An 18,983-nucleotide genomic window follows, 5' to 3' on the forward strand; every position below is an offset into this window, starting at 1 on the left:
TAGATACTTTAATAATCCCAAGGGAAATTGTGGCAGTCTGTGGCTCCAGGTCATTCACACAGATTAGGAAATAAATGAATAAAAACAAATAATAAATATCTCTAAAAAAAGGGGGGGGGGGACAATTAGATCATTAAAAGCAATAAAAGACAATAAAAACAGCAGTACAATCAGGGTCCCCTTCTCACCCTCCCCTTCTCAGCAGTGTTATACAGTCTGATTGCAGTGGGTACAAATGACCTCCGGTATCTCTCTGTGGAGCTCGGCAGTGAGCGAAGGCGATTGCTGAAAGAGCTCCTCTGAGCAGAGAACACCGGATGCAGGGGGTGACTGGTGTTCTCCAGGATTTTCTTTAGCTCCACCAGCATCCTCCGCTCCACCACAGACTCAACCGACTCCAGACTCTGACCCACCACCTTACCTGCCTTCCTGGTAAGGCGGTTTAGTCTTTTCATGTCCTTTCCACTAGCACTGCCCCCCCAGCACACCACTGCATATAAAAGAGCACTGGAAACAACAGCCTGCCAGAAAATAAAAAGCAACTTGGGACACACATTAAAAGAAGCAAGTCTCCTTAAAAAGTACATCCTGCTCTGGGTTTTTTTGTAGATGGCGTCAACATTTGGTGACCATCTCAGTTTATTGTCCAGGTGAACTCCCAGGTATTTATAGGTGGTGACCACCTCCACCTCTTCTCCATCGATGGTGATGGGCTGTAGAGCAGCAGGCATCCGGCAGAAGTCTAGCACCATTTCTTTGGTTTTTGAAATGTTCAGGTGTAGATTATTCCGCCGACTCCAGTCCACAAAGTCCTGCAGCAGGCCCCTGTACTCCCCCTCCTCACCCCCCTTGATACATGCCACAATTGCAGTATCATCTGAGAATTTCTGCATGTGACATGTACCAGAGTTGTAGCGAAAGTCGCCACCCTTGCTCTTCCCGGAGGCATCAGGGTCCCGGTCCGCTCTCACGTTGGTAAATCCGGGTAAATCCACATTAGCGTCCGGTACATGCCTGGTTAGCCACGTCTCAGTGAAGATGAGCAGGCTGCTCTCCCTGTAGCACCGCTGGGTCTTGATCAGCACTGCGAGTTTGTCCATCTTGTTGCTCAGGGCATTGACATTTCCCATTATGATGGAGGGAATGGATGGCTTGAAGCGCTGCCGGTAAACAGCTTCAGCCTTTAGCTTAGCCTTGTGTTTACGTCCAGCTCGACACCCCCGGTACTTCCTTGCTAGCTTCGATGGGATAACATGACGAAGTCCCGTGATATTGTGCTTCCTGAGCGCCAGTTAATCCCATCTTGAATATGTAAATCTACTAATACTGGCTTGCATCAGTAGATACAGACAATAAATCCAAAGCAAAAACAAAACTAACACATCCATACACACAAGCACGACGAGCAGCAGACATGCAGCCCAGCTCGCACAGGCGCAACTTGACACGTTAGTTGGATTTTAGGTCCATGATGAAATACTTATCAGTAAAGGGCATCTATGCGATCGGGGGACACGGGTGAGGCAGTTCCTCACTTTCCATTCATTTTGGTCACAAACTCTGAATAAGGAAATTACTCTACCAACCCAGAAGCCAAGTGACTGACCTGAGTATACTAGCAGGTTTTCTTTGAGAAGAAACCTTAATCTCTCCGACTCCTGGCTGATGATCACAGCACCATTGATCCGGTACCGGGACGTTCCATCCCTCCTCGACGGATCAAACCGGAACCAGATCTCCGCACCGCTTGGTGAGGAGTGTAGTGTAAAAGGGGATGAACATGAAAAATGCTTTCCCAAAGTTGGTTGAAAATGTTCATTTTATTAAAGTAGATATTTAATAAAATTATCATCAGGGCAACATCTTTGTAATGAAGGAAAAACATTACTCATTAATGGTCAGCTGCTTCCTCTAATCAATAAAGTAATAATTAGTTTATACGTGTCTCAACTTTAGGTCATTTGTTTCATTTGAATTGACTTTAACCACGAAATAGAGTTAATATCTGAACGACGTCCTTTTCTAATATTTATTTAATAACATAAGGTTAAGCAAGCAGATATACTGGATGTAAAAACATGAACAGCAATCAGCAAATGTGAAACATAGAAGACAGCTTTCAACTAATAACTAGACATAGATAGAGTAAAATAAAAGACAAATGAAATAAAGCAATGTGTGAGGGATGCTAAGTGTGTGGATGCACGATGATGATGTGTGTTGTGCATTAAAAGGATGTTCCGTTACTGAGTTGAGGATGTAGGCTATCCTCAAAAAGGGGGAGTTAACACGGGGCAACGATGTTATGTTTGCAAAAGTAAAGTTAATCATATGGGGACACTTGGCTTTGCCAGCTGGGTTGGAGCAGAGAAAGGAGACTTTGGCTCATCCATTTCAGTTGCTGTGTCATAAACACGAGTTTTTCAAACATCATTTTTTCATCTGCTCCTGATCCAACATGGTTTGAAGAAAGAAAAAAATCCAAAACACAGTTTTTATTTTGAGTGTATAAAAATGGTACAAAAACATGTTAAAACATCAAAAAGACCGTTTTCATTGGAGTGGGTCTTTAATGTTTACTCCAGAGGACGTGACTGATGGAGAGCTGTAGTGATAGATGACCTAACCCATCTCCCTGCTGCATCTCTGGAGCTCAGCCACAGGGATCTCTGGTTCCCCTCACCAAGGCTCTGCTCAGATGATTGCTCCGTTGGGCTCGTCAGTTTGGTATTGTAGAGTTCTGGTTATGGAAAACTTCTTTTATTTTAGGGATTATGGAGACCAATGTGCTCTGAGGAACCTTTAGTGCTGCAGAAATTGTCTTGGTCAGATCTGTGCAGTTCCTTCCACCTCATAACTACATTCACCCCGGCTGTAGTATCTCGCGTCAAGCCGACACTTTCAATGATAGGTCTACAAAAACCGTGTTTCAGGCATCTGCACTTGAAACCCTTTCATTCACGCGTGGCTATGCAAGCTTCTAAGTCTGCTCTCCGGCTCCACGTACAAACTGGGGGTTCACTGAACAAACGCTGATATTCAACCAGCTGATCTTTTGACTGAAAAAAAGCAAAAACGCTGAAGTTTGACCAGTCAGGGACTTGGATTTGGTAGTGATGTGTAGGGACCGACCATTTCAGAACACGGAGGTGTCAACCATTGTAAACATGATCACAAAGGAGAACTTAATAATTGCACTTTGTGCCCAGTCGGAATTATAATTCAAATTCTTATCCAAATCTAAAACTTCAATGCAAATGACAGTCAGCATCATTTTTAAGTCACTAACTGTATATATAAAATGTTATTGAATAAACCACCCAAAGATAACAGTATTTTTTCTAAAATAAAAACCTTCAAATGTTCCACATTTTTACACAACAGAGTTTCTCAACATTTATAGATTCTAAAGAACTGAGTCATTTGTTGAATCTTCTCCATTAGGAGGTCATATTACTGAAATCTAAAGCTATTCCATCAAAAACATCTTCATAGGTCAAGTTGAACTTAGGACTCTTATTTTGTAGCAGCTTCACAATTCTTGCATCCATTGAACTTTTTCAAGAGTTTCTGCTTGAATTTCTTGTAAATGTCTGGATTGTAAATTGGATATACAGACACTGCTCCATGTAGCGATCAGGCTTTTGGTGTTAGCTCCTCCCACATGCACCTGGGGCGTCAACTTTATGAGGACACGCGTCGAGCTGCGAATTTGCCCTATGTCCATGTAGAGGTGGCTGGTGTGAATTTCCCAGGTAAATCCCATTTGGTGTGAGTGCAGCTTTAGACGGACAGATGTGTGACTTCCCTAAGCAAGTCCAGTCAGCCTGATCAAAAACATCTGAACTCCAATGAAGAAGTAGATTCATCTCAAGGAGGATCAGAAGAAATGGACAGAATTCAGAGCCACAGAAGCAGGTCTGAGGGCAGACCATGCGATTTTTCAGTTTGCTGTAATTTTGCCCTCTCTGTTTCAGTGTAAATGACTGAGAAATCAGATGAACTTTCCCAATTTTGACAAGTAGCTGCCCATTCCTGTGTCAATTCCTTCTGCTTTGTACAGTGTTGCTTTGGTCTGTTACCGCGGTAACGAAATATAAGCAGAGTCACAGGGAATACATTTCTTCGACCCCTCCCTTCCTGGGTCTGGCCAGAAGATTTCCATGCAAGCCTGAGGCTTGTATTGACTGGAAGGTGAGGCGTCCAGAAGCGGATACTCTGAGCTGGAATTCTGATCCTCACTCCAAACCCTCAAGTCATAGGATGGGTTTTGAACATCGCCTCTAAAGGAAGAAGAGGGTAAATTGATCCTGGTGGAGTCTGCACTGAGATGGGAGGGAGTGAACCTCTGAAGAGGCTGGTTGCAGTAGCCCTCAGGGGTTTGTGAGAAGGTCCAATGGCTGCCGTCCTCAGTGGCACACTCAGGTACCACTTTATTACAGAGCTGTGGAATGTCTATGGGATGAACCTGAGCACTGAGCAGATACGGACTTTGAAGAGAATCCTGAAAAGACAGAGAAACAGAGCGAACAGTTTTAACACTTACAGATCTTAATTTACATCAAATGAACCTGCTGTTTGCATCAGTTGTGCTGAAGGGTGATTGTTTTAGAGATGATGAACTTGGTCTTCTACCAGTCGGATGTTTCAACTAATAAGCAAATCTCTTAAAGGGGCCATACCATGGTTTTCTTCAGCCTTTCAGAGTAAACTATATCCGTATATGTGATTATATATTACATTTGGAACACTAAAAAACTCATTATTTATGAAATATGAGTCATTTTTGTGGACCGTTTTAATACATAGAAGCTGAATGACTCGATCCCTGAGGCTCCGCCTTTCGCTCCTTGTCGGTCTATTTCACGACGTCATCCTTGAGCCTCCTCAGTGTGCCTGCTTTCTGTCTCAGACCAAACTTCATAAACAAAACCACATGACTAAATATCTCTTCAGTCATTGGCCAACAGCTATGGGGGCGGGTCAAAACAGAAGAGAAAGATGGATGCGCTGCGGTTTGCAAATGCTTGCCAGGATTTTTCACTTATTCAAAGTTTGTATTTTGCTGAAGGATTTTGATCGTCTGTTTGAAGGTTCAACACTTTTACTACAGCTTTGGTACCGCGGAGGAATCCTGCATGACGGTTACTGGAGACGCTACGGCTACACACGCTAACAAGTGTTTGTGAATAGAGCTTTAAGATGACGTCACCGCAGCAGCCCGCGCACGCCGCATAAGGAGACACAGAAGAGAGTTATACGTTCTTCAGTGTTAAAATAAACGTTCTAACAAGTAAACAGTTGAACTAATTATTTCCTTTTAGCTAACATGACAATCTAATGCTCTACATTTGTCTGCGGCTCACCGATCGCCTCATTTCTACCGTGTTTACATCACGTGGCTATCGGGTACGGTGGCTGTGTTGGTTCAGTTGTTCCGCTCTTGGTTCGTTTCATATTCAGACTGAGGAATCTCAGAGTGAACAGAAGTTCAGTCCGATTGGAAACAGATCGAGACCACCTCTAAAGATGGGTCAGAGAGCAGCTCCTGGTACAGCTGTGGTAACAGGATACTCATTCTGACAGAGAATAACTACCTTGGCACCACAGCTCAGCGGAGAAAGTGGGTGTGTGTTCGTTGTAGTCTGGGGGCGGAGCTTGCAGCACAGATTCTTCCTGGAGGGGCCGGTTCACATCATGCTGACATCAGCACGATGGGACTTGCTCGTTTTTGTGGGTATGGGAGGGGCTGCTGAGGGTTCAGGCTTTTAGAGGATTACTCTTACATGCATGGATGGATCAAAATATCCATTTGGGGTTATTTATAGAGAGGAATGAACAGTGTAATACACTTAAAACCTCAAAAAGTAAAATTTTCATGGTAGGGCCCCTTTAAGACATATTTAAAAGAAGGAATGAATCACTTTAGGTTGTGATTGTTATAACTTACTGGTGAAGTCATCCACTTGTTTACCAACACAGGTTTGGGGATTGGAGGGAAGATCTTTTGCTTGATGCTGTTGCATATAAAAAGGCATAAAGATCTGAGTGGTGAATGAATTTAACAGGATAATATGTTAGAAATGAACATGTGGACTGCTCACCATCTCCACTGCTTGTAGCAGATTATTGTGACAAAGAAGAGGAAGAGAAACAATGCCCCCAGGGAAGACAAGACTAACCAGGTCATCTTATCAGCTAGAGAAGGTAAACAGCACAAATGAGTAAACGGGTACATTAACTGGTTCCTACAGTATTCATAGCACTAAGAAAAACATACTTGGGGAATTTAAAGTTACACTGAAGGTTTCTTTGCAGCATTCTCCAACTGCTGTCTGTGCTGTCAGAACGAACTGATATGAATCCACTTTCAGCCCTTGTGCGGTCAGTCTGGTGTCTTCAGGATTGGCTTATGAAAACACAAATAAAAAAACAAGTCAGTGTGTTTCATTGCAAATAGACCAGCAGACCTTCATTGTCTAGTGTGGACAGAGTTTCAAAGTTTTCAGATCATTTCATGTCAAGCAGCTTTTGTAAAAGTGCCATTATAACTGATTGTTATTCATGATTAGAATTCTCTGACTTATATTTTGTAGATCGAGCAGACTGTAATACTTTCACTGTGAAGCGATACCTGTGCTCACATTAACTACATGCTTGTTGCTGTTCCAACAGGAGAGGTTGTAGCCTTGAATATAGGCAGTCTGTTGTCTGAGAGGGATGGGGTCCCAGGACACCTCCACGTCCAAGTTCTTCTGTTCATGTTTCAACGACGTAAACAGCTTCCTTTCTATCTCTGACAAACAGAAGGAAATACTGCTTAACTTATGAACATTTTAGCATGAACAGAATTAAAGAAAGACCATCAAAGTGTACTAACTGGTCTCTGTGGCGTAGCCCTCCCTGTTCTCCAGCAGTACTGGAGATCCCTGAGTGCAGGCATATACTGACAAAAAGTATCTGCATCCGTCTGTGAGGTCTGTTGGGAAGAAATATACATAGTTGTTATGAATGTTGGGTTTTTTCAGTCATTCAAAAGAAACAGTGCTGTTATGAGAAGATCTGATTAAAAAGACCTACTGGAAGTTATGTTGGCACTGGTCTGGTTGGGAGGTAGCTTCAGCCAATCCACAGACCACGGTCTCTCTACTGGATACCAGTCCACTATGTAACCACAGCTGGCCTCAGGAGAGTCCCTCCAGGACACGTAAAACGCTCCATTAGTTCCACGTATCCTGGATGTTTTCACTCGGGTTTCATCTGTACTTGGAGGAGTTTCAAAAGTAAGACTGACAATAACAACCATAACAAACATGCAAAAACAACCCAACAGCTGCTGCGGCTTCAGCTGAAACACAATAAACAGCATTTTCAATAAATAACAAATAAATAAATAATTCAACAGATGGAGGATTTTTCCAGTTCACAGGCGAGCAGACGCGTCTTCAACTCTCAACTCTTCGTCTTTTCAAAATGTTTACAAGCGACTTTAATCACAAAGCTACTGCACAACAGCAGGAATTCTGCAACAAGGAGAGTTGAACATGGCGCCAAAGAAAAATCAAGAAGCCGACTTAACGGAGCTTAAAGCTGCGTTAGCCAACATACAAGCTAAGCTAACTCCATTGCTCCTGCTTGAGGCTAAGCTAACATCACTACTGGAACTTGAAGCTAAGCTATCACCACTACCACATCTCATGGAAGACTTCCAACAGGAAAAGGCACATAGCGAAAAACGAGCTAATCAACAAGATCTCCGGGAGAGAAGAATGAACAACGTGGATCAACAAGTACGAATGAACGTCATTCTTACAAGACTTTAACTCAAACCCCAGGCCCGGCCTGGTGCATCTAACGTTAGCATGGGAGCTAACAGAGCTGTTGGAGATGCTAATAGTGGAGAACCAAGTTGTGTATATCCTAAAGGAGCTCTGCGTCCAAAGTAACAAACGTGTTTGAGCTGGATTTGTTGAAGACAGGACACAACTGGAAGATATACGGTATTCTTCAAAAGGATTCAAAGGATTTATAATGTCAGACTAGTGGACAAATTAATATTACTGGTAGAGATTGGAACTCAGGTCCCGGGGAAAAATATAAACAAACAAATGAACAAATAAATAAAGTAAACATATAGAACACAACAGTCACACAGAGTTCAGCAGCCTGACACGGAGCCGTTTTTGAACGTTTTGATCATCACTATCTCTGTGGAGAAATTGGGTGTTGGTGTTAGACTGGGGGCGGAGCTGTCAGATCAGACTCTTCCTGAAAGGGGCGGTCTCACTCTGTGACATCAGCACGTGAGAACCCGCTCGTCTTGGTGTGTATGGGAGGGGCTGCTGTTGAGAGTGCAGGTTTTTAGAAGATTACTCAGAAATGGATGAACAGATCAGAATACCGCTTTGGGGTTCTCTATATTGAGGATTGAACAGTATAATGTACTTAAAACCTCAAAAAGTTGTTTTTTCTTGGTATAGCCCCTTTAAACTAATGAGTCACTTCTCTGAGATGACTGTTGCAGTAATAGGACTACATGTCCCATGATGTTTTGCTGTAGCACGGCGCATGCTGGAAGTCGGAAGTTAGAATAAAGAAGTTGCTAACGTTAGCAGACAGAGTCTCGTGTCGTCGTTATACATGGCGTCAGAGGTTGCGAATTATAAGTCTCCATAGCGTTTAATGTTTCATAACAGTTTGGCAAGAAGTCTGACGGAGGACCGGGACACAACCATTGGCCGTGTGCACGGGGGAAAAGAGAGAACTCGCTGCATGTTAGCGGCGGTGGCTAGCATACAGCCCGCTAGGTGCATGTCGGCTGAGGGAGAAATGCAGCAGGAACGCGCATCAGGAAAACGGGGATTTATCGACCAGGATGGCGACAACCGTATACAAATAACTCAACTTTTCATGTCCCACAGACTGGCCAAAGCGGATCAGATGATTTGAAAGGTTTCGGATCGCAACAGCTCTCAATCAGAAAACAGAGGAATATCAGGTGAATTCAATCTTAAATCTTATGGGAGGCGCAGCTGATGATGTTTTAGCTGTTTTATCAAATGCAGATAAATATAAATATGATGCAGTTATATCAGTATTTGAAAGACATTACAATGTTATTTAGCATTCATTACAGCTGTGCCAAACTGTCAGAGAACTGTGGTTCTGGAGTGGTTCTGCAAGTGTACAGCAGATAGTGAACAGCAATCAGGGCTTTGTGTTAAGAGCATTGAGAGGATTGGACTGAACCAGTTTGACATCATCCACGTAAAACGATTTGGTTCTGACTGCCCAGTCCGGTGCCTCTTTGAAGTACAAACCTCTCTTCATTGTTCTGACCACAGAATTTTAATCAAATAAGTGAATGCATATCCAAATCAAAATGTATGCTGAACAACCTAAAAAAGTCTTTGTGCTTGAAATTGACTTTGTTTATTCATGATGTTATTGGAATGTATGATATTTGAGATATATATCATTATGTATATAATATAAAATGATACCAAATAAGCAAGCAGGTAGACAAAACTAAGTTTTAGATCCTAGGTTCGAAAGGGTCCAAAATAAACGTTCTGAATGTACAATTCGACCTCTGTCGACCGATTGCAGGTCCGATTCCCACCTTGCCTGCCCGTGTGTCCAAGTCTCCCCGGGCAAGACACTGAGCCCCGCATGGTTATAGATTGGTCCTAGTGTTTGGCAGCAGAGCCACCATCAGTGTGTAAATGCGTGGATGTGTCTGTGAAGCACTTTGGGCCTTCAAGGAAGGTAGAAAAGAACTATACAAGTATACACCATTTACCAACTTAACTTTGACTGAGGGCTGAAGCTTTGACCCCCCCTTGCAGGTGTTCACATCATACCTGGAGTTGGGATAGTGATGGTTGCTGGGGGTGAGCTACCATTGATGTTCCTCGCCGTGACAGTGACAGTGTACTCCTCCGCAGGATCCAGAGTAAGCATGAGAAAGTTGTTGGTGCGAGGTACTGTGGTTGTGTTTTGTTGACCTCTCTCACTGGCCTTTGTCAAAGCCACAGTGTAATCTAGGATCTCTCCTCCACTCTGGTTGGCCAGTGGGATCTGAAAAGATAGCAGTGAGAAAAATCTACAAAAAATAAACTCAAAAAAGCCAATTTTCAGACGATGACAGGAACTGAATGTTCCATAATTCAATGGAAAGATGTTAAATGTTTGTGGACTCACTCTCCATACAATCCTAGTCGCGTTATTGTTTCTCTGCATCCACACATCGAGAGCTTCTGGAACTGTGGCACAAACACGTAAACAAAAGTTTTCTTTACTAATTAAAAGTAACTTCCCTTTACCACTTACCATCAGTCTTTGTGTGGAAGTCGACAATTTGACTCCAGTCTCCCCATTTCCAGAAATGCTGTGTTGTTCCACATCGTATTTTCACTCGATAGGAAACATTCGGTATCAAGTTAGTCAGAAGTGTCCCGTTAAGCCCAAGTCCAAAGACTTCAGTCTGCATAAGAATAGCAAAGGGAGTAGAGTTTTAGAAACTCAGTTTGACTAAAGTCATCTCTGGTTTTTCCCTTTAACTTACTATAGTGTTGCCCAAGTTCAGATTGATTTGGCATTTTGTGCTCATACGGTAGTATCTCTTCACCCTCCACCCCCACTGCAAGCTGGCATTTCTGGCATTGACATTTACAACCGTTACAGCCTCTGGAGCTGACATGCGGACTGAAAGAGAAGACATGAAGAATCAGCCAATGTCTAGTGAACAGACAGTTTGATCTCATAAAGCTCCTTTACCCCTTCTAGACAGGTCTGCGTGGTCGTAGAGCGTCACCTTTCCCAGCTTATTTTGTGCTGTTAAGGTCCAGTTTTTCTCACCAACGTCCACTTGAACCTTCTGAGAGCAGCGACCCGTCAGTCCTGACGGAGGTGTACTGAAGGACAGACAAGCCTCTTCCCTACACGTGTGAAAAGAGTCTGTAAGGCCTCCATTGTCATTCTCCATCTTTAATTTGTCAACTAATAGAAATAGAATAATTGTGTTTAAACTGGGATTAAACTTGATTCAAGAGAAACAAATATTGACAGTACTTGACTGAGGCTCACTTTAGTATTGGGTGGAACCATTGGGGGTTCATGGTCTGCTTAGGCTCTTTAGGTTTAAGTCTTTAACATTAGTCAACATCCTAGACAGTCTGTGAACTTACAGGTTAAATGTGCAGCTCAGTGGCATCATGGTACAGTGTCCGTCCTGAGACTGGAAGGTCGTGAGATCAAATCCTGGCTGAGTCATAACAACCCAGCCAGCAAGGTCAAGTGTCACCATATGGTTTAAAAGTTGGCATGTGGGTCCAATTGGGTTTGTCTGCAGTTTGTGTGGTGGCCCCACCTGTGTTTGCCCACATTGAGTAAGTAGGGATTCAGTGGGTTAGCTTGCTAAAATAGCATAGCAGTCTAATGAGCCCCACTGTAGCAAGCTAGCAAGCTTTGCTGTAGCATGCTAGTGAGCTCCACTGTAGCATGCTAGCAAGCTTCATTGTAGCATGCTAGCCAGCTCCACTGTTGTATGCTAGTTAACCCCACTGTAGGAAACTAGCGATCTCCATTGTAGCATGCTAGTAAATTTTGCTGTAGTATGCTAGGGAGCTCTTCTGTAGCAAGCTAGTGATCTCCAGTGTAGCATGCTAGTGAGCTCTACTTTAACATGATAGCAAGCTCTGTTGTAGTATGCTAGTGAAGTCTTCTTTAGAATGCTAGCGATCTCTGCTGTAGCGATCGCTAGCGATGTCCGTTGTAGCATGCTAGCAAGTTCCAATGTAGCATTCTACTAAGCCCCACTGAAGCATTTTTAGCGAGCTCCATTGTAGCACGATAGCAAGCTCCGCTGAAGCATTCTAGTGAGCTCTACTGAAGCAAGCAAGGGAGCTCTTCTGTACCAAGCTAGCATTCTCCCCTGTAGCATTCTATCGAGCTCTGCTAAAGCCCGCTCCATTGCAGCATGCTAGGGAGCTTGACTGCAGTATGCTATCGAGCTCTGGCATAGTGAGCTCCTCTGTATTGAGGTAGTGAGCGTCACTGTAGAATGCTAGTAAGCTCCTCTGCAGATAGCTCCTCTGTATTGTGCTAGCAAGCTCCACTGTTGCACGCTAGCGAGCTCCATTGCAGCATGCTAGTTAGCCCCTCTGTAGCATCCTAGTGAGGTACCCTGTATCTAGATAGTGAATGTCACTGTAGCAGGCTTGCAAGCTCATCTACAGCGAGCTAGCAAGCTCTGCTTTATTGAGCTAGCTAGGTATGCTGTAGCATGCTAACAAGCTCCTCTGTTGTATCTTGTATGCTCTACCGTTATTAAGCTAACAAGCTCCAATGTATTGCGCTAGCAAGCTCAGCTGTACTGAGCTTGCTAGCTCCACTGCCCATCATGTGGCTGGCTATCATAGTGAGCTAACCCACTGAGTGTCCACTTAAGCCAATGTTGGCAAACACAGATATGACCACCACAGAAACTGTGGACAAACCCAATGGGGACCCACATTTTCTGCCCACTTTTAAACTTTTTCGGGCCCACTTGGTTTTGCTGGCTGGGAAAGACTCTAAAAATGGGACTCAGTGCCTCCCTGCTTTACACTCAACATTAAAGGGTTGCATTGGGGGGTTTAAACCACCAAATGGTTCCCGAGCGCAGCTGTGTCTGCAGCTCACCCCATCCCCCAGAGGAGGGGTCAAATGCTGAGAACAGATTTCACAGACCTAGGTGTGTGACAACTAATGGGACTTTAAAATGCTGTGCCCATAACAGCCATTGTACAGAGGAGTCCAAAGTGAGTCACACCTGTACTCCTATGTATCCACTTCAGAGAGGATCAAACTAGAAACTCCCCAGAGATTTTCCTGAGTCTTCCATGCCTCCAAATGATTGTCGTACCTTCCCAGCAGATGGTATTCCATTGGATTGTGATGATACCAGTAATCATTTCTTCCTAGACTCCACTGACAATCAACTGATTCTAGATCCTGTGTTTCACACTGAAGATCTCTGTCAGCAGGTGAATCTGATGGATGGCAAATTCAAAAGGCATCACATTTAAAAATAAAGAGCATTAAATAAAATGTAATTTTGCTGTGTTGTACAGCAAAATGAAAGTACAAGTACTTACAGCTGATGAAAGTACAAGTTCCAGCTTGAGTTTTGCTTGTTTCACATTTGACATCAATACATCCTCCCAATGCCTCCTTAAGGAGGACAGTCATGGCGTATGTTTGATTGCTGATCCTGCTAATGCTAGAGCCACTATGATCATCAAAGGACATGTTGACAAAGCTCTCTCCAGGAGGCATTACGCAGCAGAAGGTAGCCCTACTGCCAACTTCAAACAGCCTATCCTTTGGAAACACCTCCGTTTTTGAAATGTCTCTTCCTACACAAACAATAGAAGAGAAAAAGTAACACTTTCTGAAGTTTCACAATGAAGATTAAAAGAAGAAAAATAAACCAATATTTGAGAGTAAAATCTACCGCTGAGTGTTTGTTCTGCCCATGAGCTTGTATTGTTATATCTGTATGTCAATCGGACTGAATGGGGGCCACAGTCCAGGGGCAGTGTCCAGGTCCAGGTGTGAATCCTCTCAGTTTGATCAGGCATCAAAGTACCTTCATCCTAAACAGGTTCATTCAAGAGTGAGATGTTATTGCTTCTTGATCAAAGTCTGTAACACAGCTGAGATGTCAGGAGGACCTTACATAATGCATTTGCTTGTCTGCTACAAGAACTATCAGCTCATAGATGAACGCGTCAGTCATGGAAGAGCATGATGGGTCGTCTTCCCACCTCAACTGAAGTGTCTGTCCAGAGCTGGTCAAATTCAGATTCTGAGGTTTACAAGGCAGAAGTCCTGAAAGTGAATCAAACAGGACAACTGAAGGTTAATTTTAACAGTTAAATAATACAGTCAAGGTTGAAAACCAAACAACACCACTGAACTGTGATTGATGATTGTAGATCATAAAAATCTTTAATGTCGATGTTCAACAATATAACTGACATTTACATTAGGGAGACATGATGCTGTACTTCATCCAACTTGGCACGCACTTCGGCCTGTGCAGGGTCAGGGGGTTACACTGGGGCAAAGGCAGCGTCAGAAAAGCGGTGGTGGACCCAACAGAGGTCAAGGTTCAAAGACAGAACTACAAACTTTAATGCCAGTTCTGAAGGAAAAAGGGGTCCAACCCGGTACTAGCAAGGTGGACCCTCTAAAGTGGCTGGTGAGTGAATATACTTGTTTTAGAATTTTTGTATGGTCTTTACATTTTGTCAACAAAATTAAAAAAAAAGTAAGATTAAACAGAAACACTAAAATAAAAGTCAAAATGACAAAAAAAGATTAACATGATTACTCATGAGAAGAGAATTGATTTGAGAAATTCTTTCATAAATCTTCGTGGTCTCCCTGCTTTGAAGAAGTGTTTACTTGTCAGATAATCTGTTGCATGAGCACAAATACTGAACAAGTAATGAGTAAAATATTTCTGTAAAACTTTTAGAAATGCTTTACACCCTTTCTTTACTTAAAAAAGTAAGATGTAGCTGTAATTTTACTTTATAATCAGTTACACCCAACACTGCTTAAAACATTAAAAGCTTTTTAAATCTCAATCCTATTTAATACTACTTTATTTATTTATTTATTCTAATCTGGGCGTTTTATGTGCCCACACTGAGAGACTTTAAAGAAAACACATTCATGTCTCCCGGTACAGTAAGATGAATATGTGTTGACTGATGTGTGGACACAGTGGTAAGGATGGAGAATCGCTTTTTACACTCATATTATTTCTTCTGCTCAGACTGCCTTTGCATGATAAAATAAGAGCAGCTGAACATGCCTTCTGTTTACACAGCAGTGGATAAAACTATCATGATGTTGTCTGTCTTTTTCTTTTAAGTTCTTCGCTTTGCTTTAAGATGTTCTCACTCCAGTCCTGCAGTTAAATGAACCGTTTCTCCATACGGAGCAAAGCAGAGAAGGCTGCTTCTTTATGAAGAGGAAATCCTGTGTTTATCAAAAGCATTGGTGAATGGTATTCATCCATCCATCCATCTATCCATCCATCTATCTATCCATCCATCCATCCATCCATCCATCTATCCATCCATCTATCAATCCATGTTCTTGCTTCTCCATCAATAATGACACAAATAATAATTATAAACTAACAGCAAGCAGCACTTTAAAATTATTTCTGTGCTTAACTGGAAGCCAATGCGAGGTCTTATCAGCAGGTGTGACACCTGCAGTTCTCACTGTTCTGGTCCAAACTCCAGACTTGGTGTTTGATATAAATGATTAAAAACTTTAGTTAATTTGTTGCATAAATGTGAGCACTGAACTCAGATTCTAAGATTTAGAGTTTTCTTACTTTCCCTTTTTCTTCTAAAGTGCACAAAAGGTAAAAGAATTGCATTTGTTCAGTGTGTGTGGAGATGTTGCCGGCAAAGGCATGTAAAGGTTCTCATGCTCACCCTCTTCCTGTCCACGTCCACCCATGAGGCTCGGACAGAGCAGCAGCAGAAGCAAATTCCAGGTCTTCATGATTCTTTTCTGAACATAGCCCAAAAACAGCATAAAAAACTGCTTACGTCAACACTAGAACAGAGGAGAACCCTTTATGGAGAACTTGTTTTCTTCAAATGAATAAACTGCAGGGTTTTACTTTCGGCTGTGAGCGTTCAGACACAAGAAACCAACGGAAAAGAGTCTGGTGTCAGGTTACTCCCTCAAGTCCTGCTCCCCTCGGAATTCTTGAGAAACATATTTTCCTCCCTAGATTGTGAAATCCAGAAAGAACCACAGCACAGGAAATGGAGCTGCTGCTTTCCCATCAGTGTGAGTCACCGCAGCAAGATCAAACCTGCTCCATGTGTATGTGGGGTTAAGTGACTGTTAGAAAAACATAATCTGCTGAAATTTGTTAACCCTTTAACACCGGAGCTCCAGTGTTTATGTTCTTTGATTTACTGTCATTTTTAATTGCTAACACGATCAAAGTTACTCCAGTAGATTCTGAAGGAGGCTTTTCTCCTATCCAGCCGCCCGGTGGACAGTGCAGCATGTTAGCAAGCTCTTCTATAGCATGCTAGTGAACTCCTCTAAAGCACGCTAGCGAGCTCCTCTGTAATGAGCTAGTCAGCTCCTCTGTAGCATGCTAATGAGCTCCACTACAGTGAGCTAGTAGCGAGCTCCACTATAGCATACTAGTGAACTCTGTAGTGGGCTAGCGAGCTCCGCTGTAGCGAGCTAATAAGCTCCTCTATAGCATGCTAGCGAGCTCCTTTGTAGTAAAGTAGCACGCTTCTGTGCAAGCTACCCTGTATTGAGCTAGTGAGCTGCCGTAGCATACTAGCTCTGTAGTGGGCTAGCAAGCTCCGCTGTATTGAGCTAGTAAGCTGCCGTAGCGAGCTCCGTCGTAGCATACTAGCTCTGTTGTGGGCTAGCAAGCTCCGCTGTATTGAGCTAGCGAGCCCCTCTGTAGCATGCTAGTGAGCTCTAATATAACATGATGGCGAGCTCTGATGTAGCGAGCTAGCGAGCTTCTCTGTAGCATGCTGACAGTTCTTCACTAGTTCACTGGTGACTCATAAGGATGCATTAGTGAACAAGTAAGAATATTATGTGCTCACTAGTGAACTAGTGCAGTATTTTTCTCTCACTTGTTAACTATCAAGACTTACATACATCTTACTAGTCAACTAGTTAACATTTTGTATGTCACTGGTAAACAAGTACACAATTTTGGTCACACTAGTCTACTAGTGAGCTTTACTAGTGAACTTTTAGAACATTTGAATGTAACTAGTTAACTAGTGTCCTTTTAGACAGACACTTGTTAACTAGTAATAACAAATAGAGCCCACTAGTAAACTAGATCACATTTTTAAACATAGTTAACCAGTTCATATTTTTGTTTCTCACTAGTTAATTAGTTGTACTTTTGTCATTAGTTAGGCCCAAACAGCCTGATATTAAGGAGATTGGTTCAATGATGAAAAGGCTTGCCTCAACACCTGCATGAAGAGAACATGCAGACTCCTCACAGGAAAGTCCCAGCTGGGATTTGAACCAGGACCCTCTGGCTGTGTGGTAAAAGTGCTAACCGCTACAGCACCATGCAGCTGTGCTTACTAATGCTTTGACCCCGACAGACAAAGCTTTGTAATCACTTCCTGAAACAGTTTTCCTCTGCTAAGCAGTTTCTGTAAGAACAACATTGCAATAGAGGATGTTCAGGCTGTTGAGCAGCACAAGTCGTAAATGCATTTTGATTTAAAAATAGTCCAGACAACGTAATTATGTAAATGTGTCTGCAGAACTTCCCTTGGATGATCAGAACATTCACAGGGAAGGCAAAAATCCACTGAGTTCACAGAAATATTCTGTAAACATTCCTCTGGATAAACTCGGGCCTTATCAGAACAGTTTTTTTCATGCTCCTTTCATAGAACTGAGGTCTACCTCAAAGAATGACATGAAACCGCAGGATTCTGGGAATCAGGGTCAGCAAGACATTTTAATCTCAGAGCTTCACTGCCAGGAAGAGGAATGTGAGCACAGGAAGGACTTCATTTACAGTCATTTCCTCTGAAAAGAATATGTGGCAGTGTGTTTGTTCTGTACAATCTCAGCACAGTATGGCTTATAGAACACTCTAAAACTAAAATTTTAAAACTTTAAAACTGCAATGCTTTAACATAATTGTGAATTAGATATATAGTATTACCTGCAATGATGCTAGTGTGAATGCTGTAAGTTTAATTTGTCCGCTGAAGATCCAGAAATTGATAGCTGAAAATGCTGAAGCTGATAGCTGAAATCACTGAAGCTATATAATAGCTGAAAATGCTGAAGCTGATAGCTGAAATCACTGAAGCTATATAATAGCTGAAAATACTGAAGCTGATAGTAAGCTAAAATATTAGCTAAATGCCAGATTAGCCTAAAAAAACTAGTTTGCAAAAAACAGCTAGTATGTAGCTGAATAAATAGCTAAACTTTAAAATAGCCTAAAAAAACTGAAAAAAGTCTAAATTAGCTAAAACAGCTAACATGTAGCTGAAATATTAGCTAAACTCCAAAATAGCCTAAAAAATTGTAGTAAATGCCTAAATAATCCAAAAAACTAGCAGAATGCTAATTTTTAAAACTTTATAACCGTAACTTTTTAACTTCAATATAAAAAATCATCTATAAATCAACTTAAACCTTAAATAACTGTCAATATTTTACACTACATAAAAATATACTTTCTCAAAATTATACAAGTTATAAATAAGCATAAGGTAACATCGGACCATCAATAACAATAAAATAAAATCATCTGGAGGGCCGGATCTGGCCCCCGGGCCTTGACTTTGACACGTGCAGTAGTGAAATGCCATGAGGTGTTCATGTTTCTTTTAGAAAGTAAATGACTTCAAACATTTTGGTTCTCCAACCTCCAGACTAGAATACATTTAGGTCTCACAAATCAAGCATTTACAATGAAATAATGTAACAGAAGTGTGTTGATGTATAAGGTAACACAAAAACATCTTCCTGAAAACCAGAAGGAAAGACTAACTGGATTCTCTCACAGACAGGATTAGTATCTGCATCCAGCCTGTAGTAGTTTTTGAGGAACTACATTTGCTACTTCCTGGTTTGCATCACATTCAGAAACAGCAGGTGGGGGCTTGCCTGGAGCCCAGCCTCCTATGGTAACTCCATCTTCAGGTCATATGTGCTTGGCAAACCCTCCTTCTGCAGCTCCTCCTCCTCGTTGTCATGAAAACCGGAAACTTCTCAGTGTTTGCATCACTCATTGTTGTCACACGCAGCTTTGGTTTGCAGACTGCAGTTCTATCTTTGGATCTGCCCTCACTTCAACCGTATAACTCTACCACTCTCAGAGCAAACCAGCAGTGGTTTCATTTCCAGGAAGCATTCCCCAATCCACTTTAAAT

General features: G+C 42.3%; 1 protein-coding gene across 1 annotated transcript; it reads right to left on the reverse strand.

Annotated features, from left to right (window-relative positions):
• Positions 1-1,851: 1,851 nt before the first annotated feature.
• On the reverse strand, positions 1,852-15,788 carry LOC112144143 (oncostatin-M-specific receptor subunit beta). Its single transcript, XM_024268479.2, has 17 exons — positions 15,507-15,788; positions 13,724-13,875; positions 13,499-13,640; positions 13,140-13,400; positions 12,908-13,034; positions 10,780-10,940; positions 10,568-10,707; positions 10,333-10,486; positions 10,204-10,265; positions 9,864-10,080; positions 7,081-7,260; positions 6,881-6,979; positions 6,635-6,796; positions 6,281-6,409; positions 6,105-6,198; positions 5,951-6,017; positions 1,852-4,504 (listed from the first exon to the last, which is right to left on the reverse strand). The coding sequence occupies exons 1-17, from the start codon at positions 15,607-15,609 to the stop codon at positions 4,079-4,081; spliced, it is 2,676 nt and encodes an 891-aa protein (XP_024124247.1). The 5' UTR covers positions 15,610-15,788; the 3' UTR covers positions 1,852-4,078.
• Positions 15,789-18,983: the final 3,195 nt, after the last annotated feature.

This window comes from Oryzias melastigma, linkage group LG12, assembly GCF_002922805.2.
Source record: "Oryzias melastigma strain HK-1 linkage group LG12, ASM292280v2, whole genome shotgun sequence".
NCBI classification, from domain to species: domain Eukaryota; kingdom Metazoa; phylum Chordata; class Actinopteri; order Beloniformes; family Adrianichthyidae; genus Oryzias; species Oryzias melastigma.

What these genes read in the sequence shown, in the direction of transcription:
- LOC112144143 (XM_024268479.2), bottom strand. Translation starts at nt 15,609, where the DNA reads ATGCTGTTTTTGGGCTATGTTCAGAAAAGAATCATGAAGACCTGGAAT. An exon ending in CAGACAAGCAAATGCATTAT is followed by an intron (nt 13,641 to 13,723) that starts GTAAGGTCCTCC and finishes GAACCTGTTTAG; the next exon opens with GATGAAGGTACTTTGATGCC. An exon ending in GGGCTACGCCACAGAGACCA is followed by an intron (nt 6,797 to 6,880) that starts GTTAGTACACTT and finishes TCTGTTTGTCAG; the next exon opens with AGATAGAAAGGAAGCTGTTT.